At 40.5% G+C, this 15500-nt stretch overlaps 1 protein-coding gene across 3 annotated transcripts in view; it reads left to right on the top strand.

Annotated features, from left to right (window-relative positions):
- Positions 1-11532, top strand: part of LOC125090641 (cytochrome P450 3A12-like) — a 56986-nt gene extending 45454 nt beyond the window's left edge. For all 3 annotated transcript variants that reach the window (XM_047713497.1, XM_047713500.1, XM_047713498.1), the window contains 6 exons: positions 119-246; positions 1610-1676; positions 5948-6108; positions 6685-6911; positions 9181-9343; positions 11207-11532. In XM_047713497.1, coding sequence (XP_047569453.1) covers positions 119-246; positions 1610-1676; positions 5948-6108; positions 6685-6911; positions 9181-9343; positions 11207-11302 — 842 coding nt within the window. In that variant the 3' untranslated portion in view covers positions 11303-11532. The remainder of the gene's footprint in view (positions 1-118; positions 247-1609; positions 1677-5947; positions 6109-6684; positions 6912-9180; positions 9344-11206) is intronic.
- The last annotated feature ends 3968 nt before the right edge of the window (positions 11533-15500 follow it).

The following is a 15500-nucleotide window of genomic DNA, read 5'->3' as shown; positions in this document are numbered from 1 at the left end:
GACTCCCAACTTCAACGACTCCTGGTGTCTTTCACTTTTCTGTTATAGTCCAAATTATAACTGCTCTGGGTAAATTTTGCATTTTCACTGTGATTTCCATTGTTCTTGTTCCTTACAGTACTCTTCCCATTCCTTACTCCAGTTTATGAAATATTAAATATCTGGCTATTTCCCAAAAAAGTTACTGATTTTTTCACAAAATCTATAAAAAGAATGAAGGAAAGTCGCCTAAAAGATAAGCAAAAGGTAACTATGGTGGTGATTACATGTGTGTGTTTACTTTTGATCTCTTATTTAGTTGTGTACATATCATGTGCATACTTCTATGTATGTTTTTACAGTATGTAGAGAACTGTAGGGTTTAGAGCAGGAGACTTCTAACATTTTAGAGAGGATGAAGAAGGTGGAATTCAGGAAAGGAGATAAGAAAATGAGTCTAAGATTCAATGTTTAAGATTTAATAATAAAGGTGGAACATAGTGTGTCCCTGCATGAGATTTCTCTTCAATAAATTATCAAAGGGTAAAAATTACTGTGTAAAAATCATTTTTCTGATAGTATAACATCCCCAGATGTTATAATGGCAAAGAATCCCTTTAATTCTAAGCTTCTTATTTTACACATTCTCCAGGGGAAGGTCCTATGAGGCATCTTCTGGAAGATAGTCTGTGTTAAATTTGAGGCTGTCATAGTCTGGAGTGGGCAGGAGTCTTCTCTGGGCACTGAAGATGCAAGTTGAGCCAGCTTCACCTTCCTGAGGCCTGGCAACCAGCACAAAGATGTGTGTCTCCCAGCAAGACAGGGCTGGGTACCCCAGAATGTCACTAAAAATTGTGCAGAACTCTGGAAGGGTGGGGCATTGGAAGATGTTGACACAGAAGCTGCCCATGGATTCTGCAGAGACCAGGAAATTGGTCTATGTAGCCATTCATTAAGAATTAAGGCTGGAAGGGAAAAAAAGGACCGAAATCAGGGACTTTCCCCTGAGTTAGCAAGCATGACAGGAGAGGGAGTATGCAACACTTTGGTCAGAAAGTTGTGTTCAAAATCCAGAGAAACTCAGGATCAAGGGAGAAAGAACCAAAAAGCAGTGGGACCAATAGCTGGATTCCTGTCGGGAAAACATCCTGCTGCAAGATTTTAGCTGGATGCTTTTGCCACTGGCAAGTCAGACTTCTGGACTTAAAGGGACCATACTCTCAGGAAAAAAGCTAAGTCCTTAAGTCAAGCAGAGAGAGTCAATTATCATATGGTTTCACTTATTTGTGGAGCATAACAAATAGCATGGAGGACAAGGGGAGATGGAGAGGAGAAGGGAGTTGAGGGCAATTGGAAGGGGAGGTGAACCATGAGAGACTATGGACTCTAAAAAAACGATCTGAGAATTTTGAAGGGGTGGGGGGTGGGAGGTTGGGGGCACCAGGTGGTGGGTATTGTAGAGGGCACGGATTGCATGGAGCACTGGGTGTGGTGCAAAAATAATGAATACTGTTATGCTGAAAAAATAAAAAAATTTAATAAAAAAAAAAAGCTAAGTCCTGCATCCCTAATTTATTTCTGACTTCCACGAGTGATGTTTTGTTGTTGAAACTATTCTTTCTGCTTGTAGCACCGAGTGGATTTACTCCAACTGATGATTAACTCCCAGAATTCTAAGGAAGTGAATACCCACAAAGGTAAGTAATGAGAGCTTCAGAGAGCCAGTGATGGAGAGTTTCTGATGCAGGGTTCTGAGATGTGGAGGAAGATTTTTAGCAGATGGAATTTCTGCAAATTGAAGAAAGACACAAGTTCAGGTACAAATGGTAGTAGAAGCACCTTCCAGAAGCACCCAGCAATAAGTTTGTTCAAAACCTTAAGGGCCACCATGGACAAGAAAGTCAGTGGTTCATGGATCACCTGCATCAGAACCTCTGGAGGTGAACGTTGAGAGACTATGGACTCTGAAAAACAATCTGAAGGGTTTGAAGAGGTGAGGGGGTGGGAGGTTGGGGGAACCAGGTGGTGGGTATTAGAGAGGGCACAGATTGCATGGAGCACTGGGTGTGGTACAAAAACAATGAATACTGTTATGTTGAAAATAAATTTAAAAAATGATTAAAAAAATAGTCACGCATGTATATAATAAAAGGAACACTTATAATAATGTAAAAAAAAAAAAAAAGAACCTCTGGGGAGCTTATTTTCCATGTCAATCACCTGGCCTAAGTCAGACCAGTGAATTTGAAACTGGAAATTCACATCAAGGCTTCATCACCTCAGAAGACACATGACCCCAGTGATGGTGACCTGGAACATTTGGTTAAAATTGTATTCACTGGCTTAATGTACTGTAAAGTTTTACTTTTCGTTTTGTAATTAAGAACTGGTGCAAGATGCCTTTTCAACTGTGTAAATGCTGTTTCTCTTCAAACTTTCACCTACTGCTTTTATTGTCCATGGATGGAATTTGAAACAATTATTACTATGATGGCTCCAAAACGGTGACTTTCTAATCCCATCAATTCTTCCACTTTGATAAGTGATTGTCCATTGTGAAGGAGCTTTTCATTCTCTCTCTGTAATTAATTAATAATTAATTAATGTCAATATGATTTCAAATATTACTAGCTTAGTCTCTTACATCATTCTTTTTTTTTTTTTTTTAAATTTTTTTATTTTTTCAGCATAACAGTATTCATTATTTTTGCACCACACCCAGTGCTCCATGCAATCTGTGCCCTCCACCATACCCACCACCTGGTGCCCCAACCTCCCACCCCCCACCCCTTCAAAATTCCCAGATCGTTTTTCAGAGTCCATAGTCTCTCATGGTTCACCTCCCCTTCCAATTTCCCTCAACTCCCCTCTCCATCTCCCCTTGTCCTCCATGCTATTTGTTATGCTCCACAAATAAGTGAAACCATATGATAATTGACTCTCTCTGCTTGACTTATTTCACTCAGCATAATCTCTTCCAGTCCCGTCCATGTTGCTACAAAACTTGGGTATTCATCCTTTCTTTCTTTCTTTCTTTCTTTTTTTTTTTTTTACAGCTTTATAAACATATATTTTTATCCCCAGGGGTACAGGTATGCGAATCGCCAGGTTTACACACTTCACAACCATAGCACATACCCTCCCCAATATCCATAACCCCACGCCCTCTCCCAACCCCCTCCCCCCATCAACCCTCAGTTTGTTTTGTGAGATTAAGAGTCACTTATGATTTGTCTCCCTCCCAATCCCATCTTGTTTCATTTACTCTTCTCCTACCCCCTCAACCCCCCATGTTTCATCTCCTCTCCCTCATATCAGGGAGATCATACATCATTCTTTTTTTTAAAGATTTTATTTATTTGACAGATCACAAGTAGGCAGAGAGGCAGGCAGAGAGAGAGAAGGGAGGAAGCAGGCTCCCTGCTGAGCAGAAAGCCCAATGCGGGGCTCGATCCCAGGACCCCGGAATCATGACCTGAGCCAAAGGCAGAGGCTTTAACCCAGTGAGCCACCCAGGCGCCCCTCTTACATCATTCTTTATTTAGATCCTCAATTGTCTCAGATTTGTCTTCTGGAAGCCCTTTCAAGTGGGCTCCTTGTTATTTTTTTTCTTCCTCTTTCTTAATGTTTTCAATAGACTTTTTTTTAGACTTTTTTAATAGCCATTTTAGGTTCACTGCAAAAGTTAGCGAAAGACACAGAGATATCCCATATTCCTCCTGCCCCACCTACACACAGCATCTCCCCACTGTCAAAATCCTCACCATGTCATACATTTATTATAATCAATGTCCCTACAATGACACATTATTACCACTCAAAATCCATAGTTTAACATTACAGTTCACCCTTGATGTTGTACATTCTGTGAGTTTTGGCAAGGTATAATGGTCTATCCACCATTATAGGACAGAGTATTCTATTTATTTTCCCATATTACTTCTCAAGCATTTGCTTCCATTCTAGTGTAAGACATTCCTGGTTTCTCTTCTCTTTCCCTTGATGAGCCCTGGAATTAGCTGCTTCTCCAGAAGATTTGTTTCCTTTCAGTGAGAAATGGTATTTAGGAACCAAAATCTGGGATCTAGGAGTGCTCACTGCTATAAAGTTTCTTTGCTTCTATTTCCTCTCAGTGGGTCGAATTAAGAATATCAAATATATTTACACAGAACTGATACATGTAAACATTTCTATATCTATCCATCACCAGTGATGTGATAATGGTCTCTGAGTCTGAAAGAAAAAATAGCCTTGATTATAATTTGCTTCTATGACAGAAATATTCCCATCATGGTTAATTTCAGGCTAAATATGATTGGACAACCATTGATTGGTTCAGGCTAAATATGATTGGACAACCATCTCCCAAAATTCTTGAATATTTAACAATTGATTCTAGAGAATAAGGATGGGTTTACTCCATCACACCAGTAAAATATATGCATACATATGTACACATCTACTTTTATCTATCTATCTATCTAGTTCTCCTATTTTCTGTATCACAGATATCCGTATCACAGTGATACAGAAAATATTCTATATATGCCCAGTTCAATACAGAACCACTACACACATGTGGTTAATTGAACACTTGACATGTGGCTAGTGTCACTGGATAACTAAATTGTATATTGTTTTAAATGTAATTAGTTAATATTTAAATATAAATAGCACATCTGGTAAGTGGCTACCATATCAGACAGCAGGAGCTACAAAATGTGATTAACATGGGGTTCGTGGTAGTTGGGGGAAAGACTTTGATAGATGAATTTATCCAAGGCAGCATCACAGAAAGTATGACTGAGAAATCAGAATTCTGTAGACTTTTCTTACACTCATTTTTATTATTTTTAGTTGAGAATTTCATGTCTGTGACAAGTACCATGTTAATTTCAGTGCCTTACATATTTTCTAATCCTGTTCTGATCAAATAGATGAGTATGACCATGCTTAGTTTCTACCACAAGAAAGTCAAAAAGGAGGCCAGCTTATACTCAGAATAGGGCCATTTACTAAGGAAGGTGACCTTCAGGCCATGATTGAAAAGGCATTGCTAATTCCACTCACTAGATTCTGTTTGTCTATAATTCATGCCAGCCCATGTCCTCCCATTTATCATTGGTTTTTTGCTATCTTATGCAGTTGATTAGACTAACATCATTCACCAGTCTTCTAGAATTTTGTCTGTGTCATAGTTTCTATACATATTTGAGATCATCCATGTGAAGAATGTGCCCCAGGGCTTCTCTTACCTGAAACCTCTCAAAGGTATAATCCATGCTTCTCAAGCTAGGTTGGACACACAAATCACATCTCAGGAAGCTCAGATTTTTATTCCATAGTTCTAGGGTAAGGCTTGAGATTCTGCATTTCTAATAAGATCTCAGGTGCTACAGAACCTGCTAGTCCATGGACCACACTTGGATAGCAAGAGTTTATCTGTAACCCAATATTGTCCACTTAAATTCCTGCAAATAATGTTTAGATGAAATATCATTTAATTTTTCTGATAATTAGCCTTAGCATAGCATACTCTCAAAAAAAATTAAGCTGTATTTTAGCTGGAAGAGATTATATTTTTCCTGGGGGGAGGATGTTAGCCCATGTTACTTAGGGCAGAAGTACTTTTACAATTCTCTAAAAGACAATATTGATAACTCTGTGTATGTTAGACAGAATACCATCTCCTGAAATTTACTCACAATTGTTTGTGGGGAGGATGGCATAACCAGTAACAGATGTCTAAGAATATTATGAACCTTTGGAATAACCAGATCAAGACAACCTTTGCCTCTTTCTGGCTCTACAAGATAGACATTAGAGTGAAACCACTCTACGTTTGATTCTGAATTGCTTTTACATATTCCACCAGGGATTTGGGGGTTTCAAATGCATTTGTCATCATCTAACCTGTGATGTTTCATATTCACCTGTTTCAGCTAAAATGTCTTTCCCCTCCTTTTAGCTCTTTCTGATCTGGAGCTTGTGGCCCAGTCTATTATCTTTATTTTTGCTGGCTACGAGACCACTAGTACTTCTCTTTCCCTCCTTATGTATGAATTGGCCACTCATCCTGATGTTCAACAGAAACTGCAGAAGGAGATTGATGCGACTTTCCCCAATAAGGTAAGGGGGTCCTGCTGGAAGAGGGAGTCAAGATAGGCTCAGTTGTGTCTCAGTAACCAGTAAGATTAACGCTCAAATCTAGTGGGTTTTCACAGCAAAAGTTTACTTCTAACCCACATGTGCATGTCCAACATGGGTTTAGTAGAGGATAGGAGTGACTCTCTGCTTCACACAGTTGCTTGGGTATAAAAAGTAAAGAGGTTCCAGAGATGTGAGGCCCCTGTTTTGAAAGGAAACAGTGACTTCAACATATTTCACTTAAGATTAAGTGTAATAGTATATTAGTCACTTTTGTTCATATGAGGAAGAAATACCACTACTTGGTAGTGGAAAGGATGTCAGGCCCTGTTTAGAGGATTGTCCTAGCAATCTCTTCAAATTGTTACTACTGCATATAAGTCAGTGGGCCATTGAGCAAGTTAAAGGACATGGTAGACATTAAAATGCCCATAAATGACTGTTACCAAAACAAATGATTTTTAAGTGTTCTTTTCTAACACTCCAGTAGTAGTGCACTAACTGAGTTGAAATGGAACCCAAATCTTAATTTGTGAAAATCTGTTTCTTTCCTTCCAGACACTGCCCACTTACGATGCCCTTGTACAGATGGAGTATCTGGACATGGTATTGAGTGAAAGTCTCAGATTATACCCAATCGCTGGGAGACTTGAGAGGGCCTGTAAGAAAGATGTGGAAATCAGTGGTGTCTTCATTCCCAAAGGGATGTTGGTGATAGTGCCAACCTTTTCTCTTCACCGAGACCAGGATCTCTGGCCAGAGCCTGAGGAGTTCCGTCCTGAAAGGTACAGGGAACCCACCCTCATATTGAAGGATATTGTGATATTTTCTTAGTATAGATGACAATTGTGTGGTTGTATAATTATTTACTTGTACATCTTTTTATTTTTAGAAGTAATTTTCTTATTGCAAAATGATCATTATTGTCAAAATTTTATAAACTGTAGACCCTTAAAAAGAATATTAAAGTCATCCTCAATCCCAATATATCAAAATTATTAATAATGATATGTATGTCCTTGTGGGCATTTTACTATGCATATATTGACTACTAAAAATTATAATGGCATTACATTTTTTGAATGACTTACTTAATGTTACATTAAACTATAACAACATACTATATTTGTGTTTGTGATTATATGCATATTTCATAATTTACTTAGCCACCATCTTATTGAAGGAAATAGGTCTTTTCTTTTCCTTTAAGTTTTTTGGTCCCCTTTAGCTCTTTGAATTCACCCTTACATCCCCCATTCCATGTTTGTGAACCTTGGCCACTCTTCTGCTAGCCATAGTGGGAGAGCAAAGGCTGTGGACCTGAGAGTTCTCATCCACAGGAGGAGCAGCCTCAAGAGGACATAGGTGCACACGGGTCCTGTGCTGTTGGTGGCTGCAGTCCTGTGCCAGCTCCCACCTTTGTTGGTATCTGGGGCTCGTCCAAAGCAAAGTCATCTGAAAAGTCTGCTCTCTAGCTTTCTGAAACATCCTTCTTGAAGGCGTCTTGAGCTTTCTCTTCTGGGAATTCAGAGCAGAGTATGGCTGTAGGCACAGTTTGAATTCTGCAAAAGTTGGTTTATTTTATTGATGACAAAATTTGGAGTGAAGCTTTTAGGGATCTAGACTTTCAGCCCCTGACTCTAAGCTCCCTGATGGCAGAGCTCTTGTCCTGTTGCATGGTGTCCTTAGTGCTAAAATCACATCTATACATAGTACTTGCTGAAAGAAGTCAGAATTGACCAAGTCATCTGTTTTCTGGAACAGAAGTCCTTGTGGTTCTCACAAGCTCAGCAATCCCTGGTCCTATACCTTCTTGAACAGAAACCAGAGACCACTTCTTGACAGTACTTCGTCATGATTCATTCAGTTATGAAAGGAAGTGCTTATGTATGTGTGTTAGGGACTCTGCCAGGCAGTGCAAGATCCACATGTTAAAAATGCCTATTATGGGGGTGCCTGGGTGGCTCAGTGGGTTAAGCCTCTCTGCCTTTGGCTCAGGTCATGGTCTCAGGGTCCTGGGATCGAGCCTCGCATAGGGCTCTCTGCTCAGTGGGGAGCCTGCTTCCCCCTCTCTCTCTCTGCCTGCCTCTGCCTACTTGTGATCTCTCTCTCTCTGTCAAATAAATAAATAAAATCTTTTTAAAAAGCCTATTATGGATAATTTTTAACACATGCACAATCATATGCTAAGAAATACTTCTAATGCCTCTATATGTGCCCATCACCTGCCCAACAACCACTAACCCATGTCAGCTGCCCCATCCACACACCATGGCAATTCCTTGTCTGATTCACATGTAATTTTAAGGCTCATCATCTGTAAACATTCCAGTATGTTCTTCACAATATATGGAGTTTTTAAAAATGCCTACTGAGAATGCCATTATTACTTTCCCCAAATCCACATTTTTCCTTAATATAAATATTGAGGAATGAGTCTTGAATAAAATGTAAGTCTAACCTTCAAGGAATTTATAACCTCATGGAACAGATAGAGAAGAATTCAGTGATTGTACTGGTTATACATAACCATGAGTATGGATAGAGTGGAATAGCATTATATGCTCATGTAAATCATGTAACATGCTGTTCTGTGCAAGTGGCTGGGGAGTGCCAGTGGAGAGGGCAGGGAAGTAAAGGAAAATTAACAATGCAAATCATGGGAAGCATCTCTCCTGTTTCCTTTGTCCATGGGTATGTAACCAGTGTAAGTCAGTGGATGCAGGATCCTACCTTTCCTTCAGTCAGACTCATATCCTGCTCACCTTTCAGAGTATGAACTACTCACTACCCTGAATATAATCCCAGTGTTTAAAATAAAGTTTGTTTCAACAGCATTAGTCTCATCTCCTCGACAAGACTGCATGCTCCCATAGGGGATGGGGGTATCCAACGACCTGTAGCTTATAGTTGTCACAGCAAAATAAGCATAGCTGGATTATAGTAACCAGCCCATCAAAGTTTCTTATATACTCCTGGTTGAGAACCCCCAATATGTAGCTCTTGTGGTTTTTATGTTTCCTAACTTGTTTCCAACTTGTATTGTGGAACCAGGTTCAGCAAGAAAAATAAGGACAGCATAAATCCTTATACATACCTGCCTTTTGGAACTGGACCCCGAAACTGCCTTGGGATGAGGTTTGCGATCATGAACATGAAACTTGCCCTTGTCAGAGTCCTGCAGAACTTCTCCTTCAAACCTTGTAAAGAAACACAGGTCAGAGAGATGACTTTCTGCTTAACTAGTGTTTTATTGTGTTTCTTAAACCAAAAGATGGGCGTGGGTGTGTGTGTCTGTGTCTGTGAGAGAAAGGGCTCATTTATCCTTAATAATTTGTCCTATTTCCCAAAGAATCTATTTGGAGCACTTATGAACTTCTAAGGGTCCTTCAGCTCCTGATTGTCATGTCTATGGTTTATGACCACCCAGCCGTAAGGGTCATCTAGTCAATGCAGTTTGTGTGACATCATTATGCATGGATCTATGAACTTCAGCAAAGTATTAAATTTCTTTTAAGTCCACAGAAAGGAAGGAAACATGTATACAATCATGATGTGCAGTGATTACTGCGACATAACTTTTGAATGATGCTCTTCTCCACCACAGTTTACAGGTACTCTCGAGACTATGGTTCTCAACCCCTGGTTATACACTGGAATCAGTGGATTTGTTCAAAATCCTGAGGCCCAAGTCATCTCAGAAATTCTTTTTTTTTTTAAGATTTTATTTATTTATTTGAAATAAAAAGAGAGAGAGCACAAGCAGGGTGAGAAGGGTAGAAGGGAGAAGCAGACTCCCTACTGAGCCGGGAGCCCGACACAGGGTTCCATCCCAGGACTCCAAGACCATGACCTGAGCCCAAGGCAGAGGCTTAACAGACTGAGTCACCCAGGTGCCCCCACATCAGAAATTCTAACATAATTCACACTGAGTGTGGTTTTAAAAGTGCAAACAATGTTGAGAATCAGTGTTGTGAAGCATGTCTGCCAGACATGAAGGACTCCCAGGGTCCAGGCCATCCTGGTACGTGGCCCCACCTTCTGCAAGCCTGGCTCCAGTCTAGCTATTCTTCTTTTCTATCCCAGTCTGCCATCATGAATGAATGGTTCCACCAGGAGAGGTGAAATTATCTTTAGAAGGGGAGATGGCCATAGAATAAAATACATAATACCCACTTAGGATGACCTTGCAAACTTTAACATACACAATTTAACACTATCACTTTTCAAAATTGCTTGCCATAATGGCTAAGAAACCTTTTAAATGTTAAACACTCATCCTTTTTACTTAAAATTTATTTTTATTTTATGTTTTTAAAGATTTTATTCATTTATTTGACAGAAAGAGACACAGCAAGAGAGGGAACAGAAGCTGGGGGAGTGGGAGAAGGAGAAGCAGGTTTCCCGCTGAGCAGGGAGCCCGACACAGGGCTCTATCCCAGGACCCTGGGATCATGACCTGAGCTGAAGGCAGACACCTAATGACTGAGCCACCCAGGCACCCCTATTTATTTATTTTTTATTATGTTATATTAGTTACCATTCAGTACTTCATTAGTTTTTGATGTAGTGTTCCATGATTCATTGTTTGTGTATAACACTTAGTGCTCCATGCAATATGTGCCCTCCTTAATACCCATCACCAGACTAACCCATCCCCCTACCCCTACCCCTCTAAACCCTCATTTTGTTTCTCAGAGTCCATACTCTCTCATGGTTCATCTCGCCCTCCGATTTCCCCCTGCCTTCATTTTCCCTTCTCTTAACGTCTTTCATGCTATTCCTTATGTACTTAAAAATTTAAATCAAAACAGAACACAAGCCAACATGAGTTTGTCCCCAGCCTGGTACACAGTAAATATTCAGTAGATATTCTGTTGAATGGCTGATGGATGAATACTTCCATGCTCTAGTCTTGAGAGCTTACAGGGTGATTTTAAAGAATCAGAGATAGATGATGCTAAATAGCATATTTCTGTGTTTGTAATCCATTATTGTCCTTCATGTGTCTTACCTGCTTTGCATCTGTCATTGCCAGGGCTTCATTCCTGGTTCTCAAATCCTTATTTACCTCTTGCAGATCCCCCTGAAATTAAGTTCTTACGGGTTAATTCAACCAGAAAAACCTGTTGTTCTCAAGGTTGAGCCAAGAGATGGGAGTGTGAGTGGAGCCTGACTTTCCTAAGGACTTCCCCTTTGTTCTTCAAGAAGCTGTATCCCAGATCACCAGAGACCTCAATTTCCTTTGTGAGTAAAACCCAGAAATGAAGATGGCCTGCATCTACTGCCCGTGACAGATGACTAGGGCTTCCATACATTCACTTAGCTTTTTTGGTGTCTGTGTGGAGCATTCTCTATTGCAGAGAGCAAAGGAGGTGACCAATAAATACCAGAGATGTAGACTCAGCCTGTCTGATTCACACCGACTACCCCCAGTTAGTACCATCTGTTCCCCTGATCAAGAATAAAACTTTCTCAACAATTTTACCAATCTACTTTAATGGAAACAAGAATTATTCTGGTGAATGTGGCAGAGACATTTATATCACATCTTATTCTGAATACTCCACGTTAAATATTATACTGAACCCGTCAATCAACATCTCTTTACAAAAATGCTAACCAATGCCTTTGTGCGCACTAATGGAGAATCTGAGCAATGGATGAGTGAGAGCCAGTGACTAAATATTTTTTACCATCATGGTCACTGAGTAGATGGGGCTTGTTCAAATTTCCAAAGTGATATATTAGAGGTAGGTGAGATTTAATCCACTGTGACTTTGTCCATGGCTCAGCAAGTTTGTTCATAGTTTAATTCTACAAGTTTTATTTTTTTGTTTTGTTTAAAAAAGTCTTTTTAAAATTAACATATAATGTATTATTTGCCCTAGGGGTACAGGTCTGTGTATCATCAGGCTTACACACTTCACAGCACTCACCATAGCACATACCCTCCCCAGTGTCCATAACCCAAACACCCTCTCCATAATCCCCTCCCCCCAGGAAACACCCAGTTTGTTTTGTGAGAATAAGAGTCTCTTATGGTTTGTCTCCCTCCCAATCCCATCTTGTTTCATTTTTTTTTCCTACCCTACCTCCCAAACCCCTCCCTTTGCCTCTCAAATTCTTCACATCAGGGAGATCATATGATCATTGTCTTTCTCTGATTGACTTATTTCGCTCAGCATAATACCCTCTAGTTCCATCCACGTCATTGCAAATGGCAAGATTTCATTTCTTTTGATGGCTGCATAGTATTCCATTGTATATATAGACCACATCTTCTTTATCCATTCATCTGTTGATGGGCATTTAGGTTCTTTCCATAGTTTGGCTATTGTGAACATTGCTGTTATAAACATTTGGGTGCACGTGCCCCTTCAGATCACTACATTTGTATCTTTAGGGTAAATACCCGGTAGTGCAATTGCTGGGTCATAGGGTAGCTCTATTTTCAACTTTTTGAGGAACCTCCATGCTGTTTTCCAGAATGGCTGCACCAGCTTGCATTCTCACCAACAGTGTAGGAGGGTTCCCCTTTCTCTACATCCTGGCCAGCATCTGTCATTTCCTGACTTGTTAATTTTAGCCATTCTGACTGGTGTGAGGTGGTATTTCATTGTGGTTTTTATTTTTATTCCCCTGATGCTGAGGAATGTTGAGCACTTTTTCATGTGTCTTTTGGCCATCTGGATGTCTTCATTCTAAGGTTTTAGAGCATAGGTTTTTTTTTTTAATAACCCTTGAGTGAGGCACATAGTATTACATGATTAGGTTTTTTTTAAATTTTTAATTTTTTAAATTTCTTTTCAGTGTACCAGAATTCATTGTTTATATACCACGCCCAGTGCTCCATGCAATACGTGCCCTCCATAATACCCAGCACCAGGATCACCCAACCTCCCACCCTCCGCCCCTTCACAACCTCAGATTGTTTTTCAGAGTCCTTAGCTCTCATGGTTCATCTCCCCCTCCAATTTCCCCCAACTCCCTTCTCCTCTCCATCTCCCCATGTCCTCCGTATTATTTCTTATGCTCCACAAATAAGTGAGACCATATGATAATTGACTCTCTCTGCTTGACTTATTTCACTCAGCATAATCTCTTCCAGTCCCGTCCATGTTGATACAAAAGTTAGGTTTGATTTAATGTTTTCATCTCATCTGCCCTGATGTTCTTTCTCGTAGGCAGGGAACATGCTTTCTTTTTGTGTTTCAGCCTCAGCTCCCAACTGTCCTGAAAGAATGAACATCAAATCAGAGATGGTTGATTGGCCAGTTCATGGGAGAGAATGGCTAAAAGCATTTGTCCATTTCACCTGGTATCAGAAACTGCATAGGATTCTTCCTATTTCTCTCCTCCCATCCAGCCCCTTCTATCTCCTCTCCTTGCCTCTTCCTTTGCCTTTCCTTCCCGGATAATTCAGTCCTAGAGCTAGTAGGTGGGACACAGCCAGGTGGGAAGCTAAACATTGGGGATCAGGGGCAGAGAAGGGAGTCACAGTGACTCCAAGTTGGAGACTGAGTAGGGTGTGGAAGGTGTCCACATGGAGAAGCAGCCTTGGGTGTGGGAGCCCAAGCTAGGTGAGAAGGGTGCCCACACAGAGGGTTGGTCTGGTGACAGCCCCCAGAGCCTAACAACAGTGTGGAGGACCCAAGTAGCATGGTGGGGGCGTACATGAGTGTTAAGGGATGGAGTGAGGGTTAGTTACATATTGATCAAATAAGTAAAACTATTACCACTAAATGGTGTCAGGAGTTTCTCACTGTTGGAGAAGGGAGTCACTGATTTGAAAAGGGAAAAAGCCAAATGAAGCCTGTGTATTCAGAGACTGGAAGTTTGTCAATGTAAAGTCATGCTTTTCTACAGATAGATGATGAATTGATAGAGAGCAATTGAAATGTGTGTGTTTGTCTCTCTGTGTGTAAAACAAACAAACAAACAAACCCAAAAAACCAACAACAGCAAAAAACCCAAAACATTTTCTCTATTTCTCTCTACAGACAGTTCTTAGAAACAGTGACATTGTAAGAGCAATGAGCATTACTTGTGACCAGATCTTGGCTTATAAGTGTCATTTTCTTCTCAAAGGAACTAGGGCTTTTCAGAGAAATGGCTGATTCCAGGCTGGTACAGCACACAATGATCCTGGAGCATCTTGTGCTCCACAGTGATGGGGACACATCCACGAGACTCAGAGCCAGCCTGTGGGGCTTCACTGACCCATCAGGCACAATTTCATAACTGACAATATGAAGGAATATGACTCATTGAATAAAATAGAAATACACAAGTATACACAGGTGTAGATAAATACAGGGATATATTCCAATCAATGAGGATACTCACACAGTTTCATAGTACTACCACTCAAACACCCATGAATTACTGAGGAAAGAGCAGTTCACAGAGCAGAGACTTGGCAAAGGAGTGAAGTTAATCAGGAACAGGAAAAAGTGATGGCCCATCGCCCAATGAGACAGGATAAGAAGACCTCAACATAACCTACCTCTGGCATATTCTTCCCAGGGAGGCAAACCTGCAAGAAATCCTCAAAAAAGTCAGGCAAAACCAATAAAGGAATACCTACTCTTAATCTGTAACTGGTGTGTTATTTTCAATAAAGTCAAGGTCTTGAAAGCGATAAGAAAAGAAAAAACGAGCGCAGATTGGAGGCACTCCCCCTCCCCAGCTCCACCTCACAGCAAACCAAGACTAATGAGTTTCAACCTATCCCAGGAATGTGAACTTCTAACAGTCCATCTGAAATTTCCTGATGGTCACTAGTGAGTCATCTTCAGGTTAGAAACCCTGCAAGCCCATCCCCCAGAAGGAAAGTGTCTTGACCAGAAACAATCATTTCTTTTCCCTCTGTGCACTTTTTGCCCCACTGTCCTTCCTGTAAAACCCTGCATTTTGTACACCTCCTGGAAGCTTCAGTCTACCTGTTAGTTGGGATAGTGCTGATTCATGAATCACTTAATAAACTCAGTTAGATCTTCAACTTGACTTTCTAGAATTCTATTTTTTAATAAAAGCCAGAGACAAACTAAGGAAGCGTTCCAGACTGAAGTAAAGTTACTAAGGAGGGGTGACGTGTAAAATGAGTGTCTGAGCGGAGTCCTTCTGCTATAAAGGACATTCTGGGGACGATAGAGAAACCAGCTCTGATGATTACATGGCAGTAATGTGTCAGTGGAGATGGAGAATGTCTTTGTAGGAATTACAGGGGATTATGAAATATCAGGTTAGCAATTTACTCTGAGATGGATCAGGAACATAGTTCTTGAAAGAGACTCTTCTGGAAGCTTGTGATTATTTCTGGGAGAAGTGGGTTACAAAAACACCTTGGGCCTACACAGCTCTCCCCATCC

The sequence above is a fragment of the Lutra lutra genome, chromosome 18 (assembly GCF_902655055.1).
Source record: "Lutra lutra chromosome 18, mLutLut1.2, whole genome shotgun sequence".
Lineage (NCBI taxonomy): Eukaryota > Metazoa > Chordata > Mammalia > Carnivora > Mustelidae > Lutra > Lutra lutra.
Note: the sequence above shows the minus strand (reverse complement) of the source record. Positions and strands in the feature narration are given on the sequence as shown.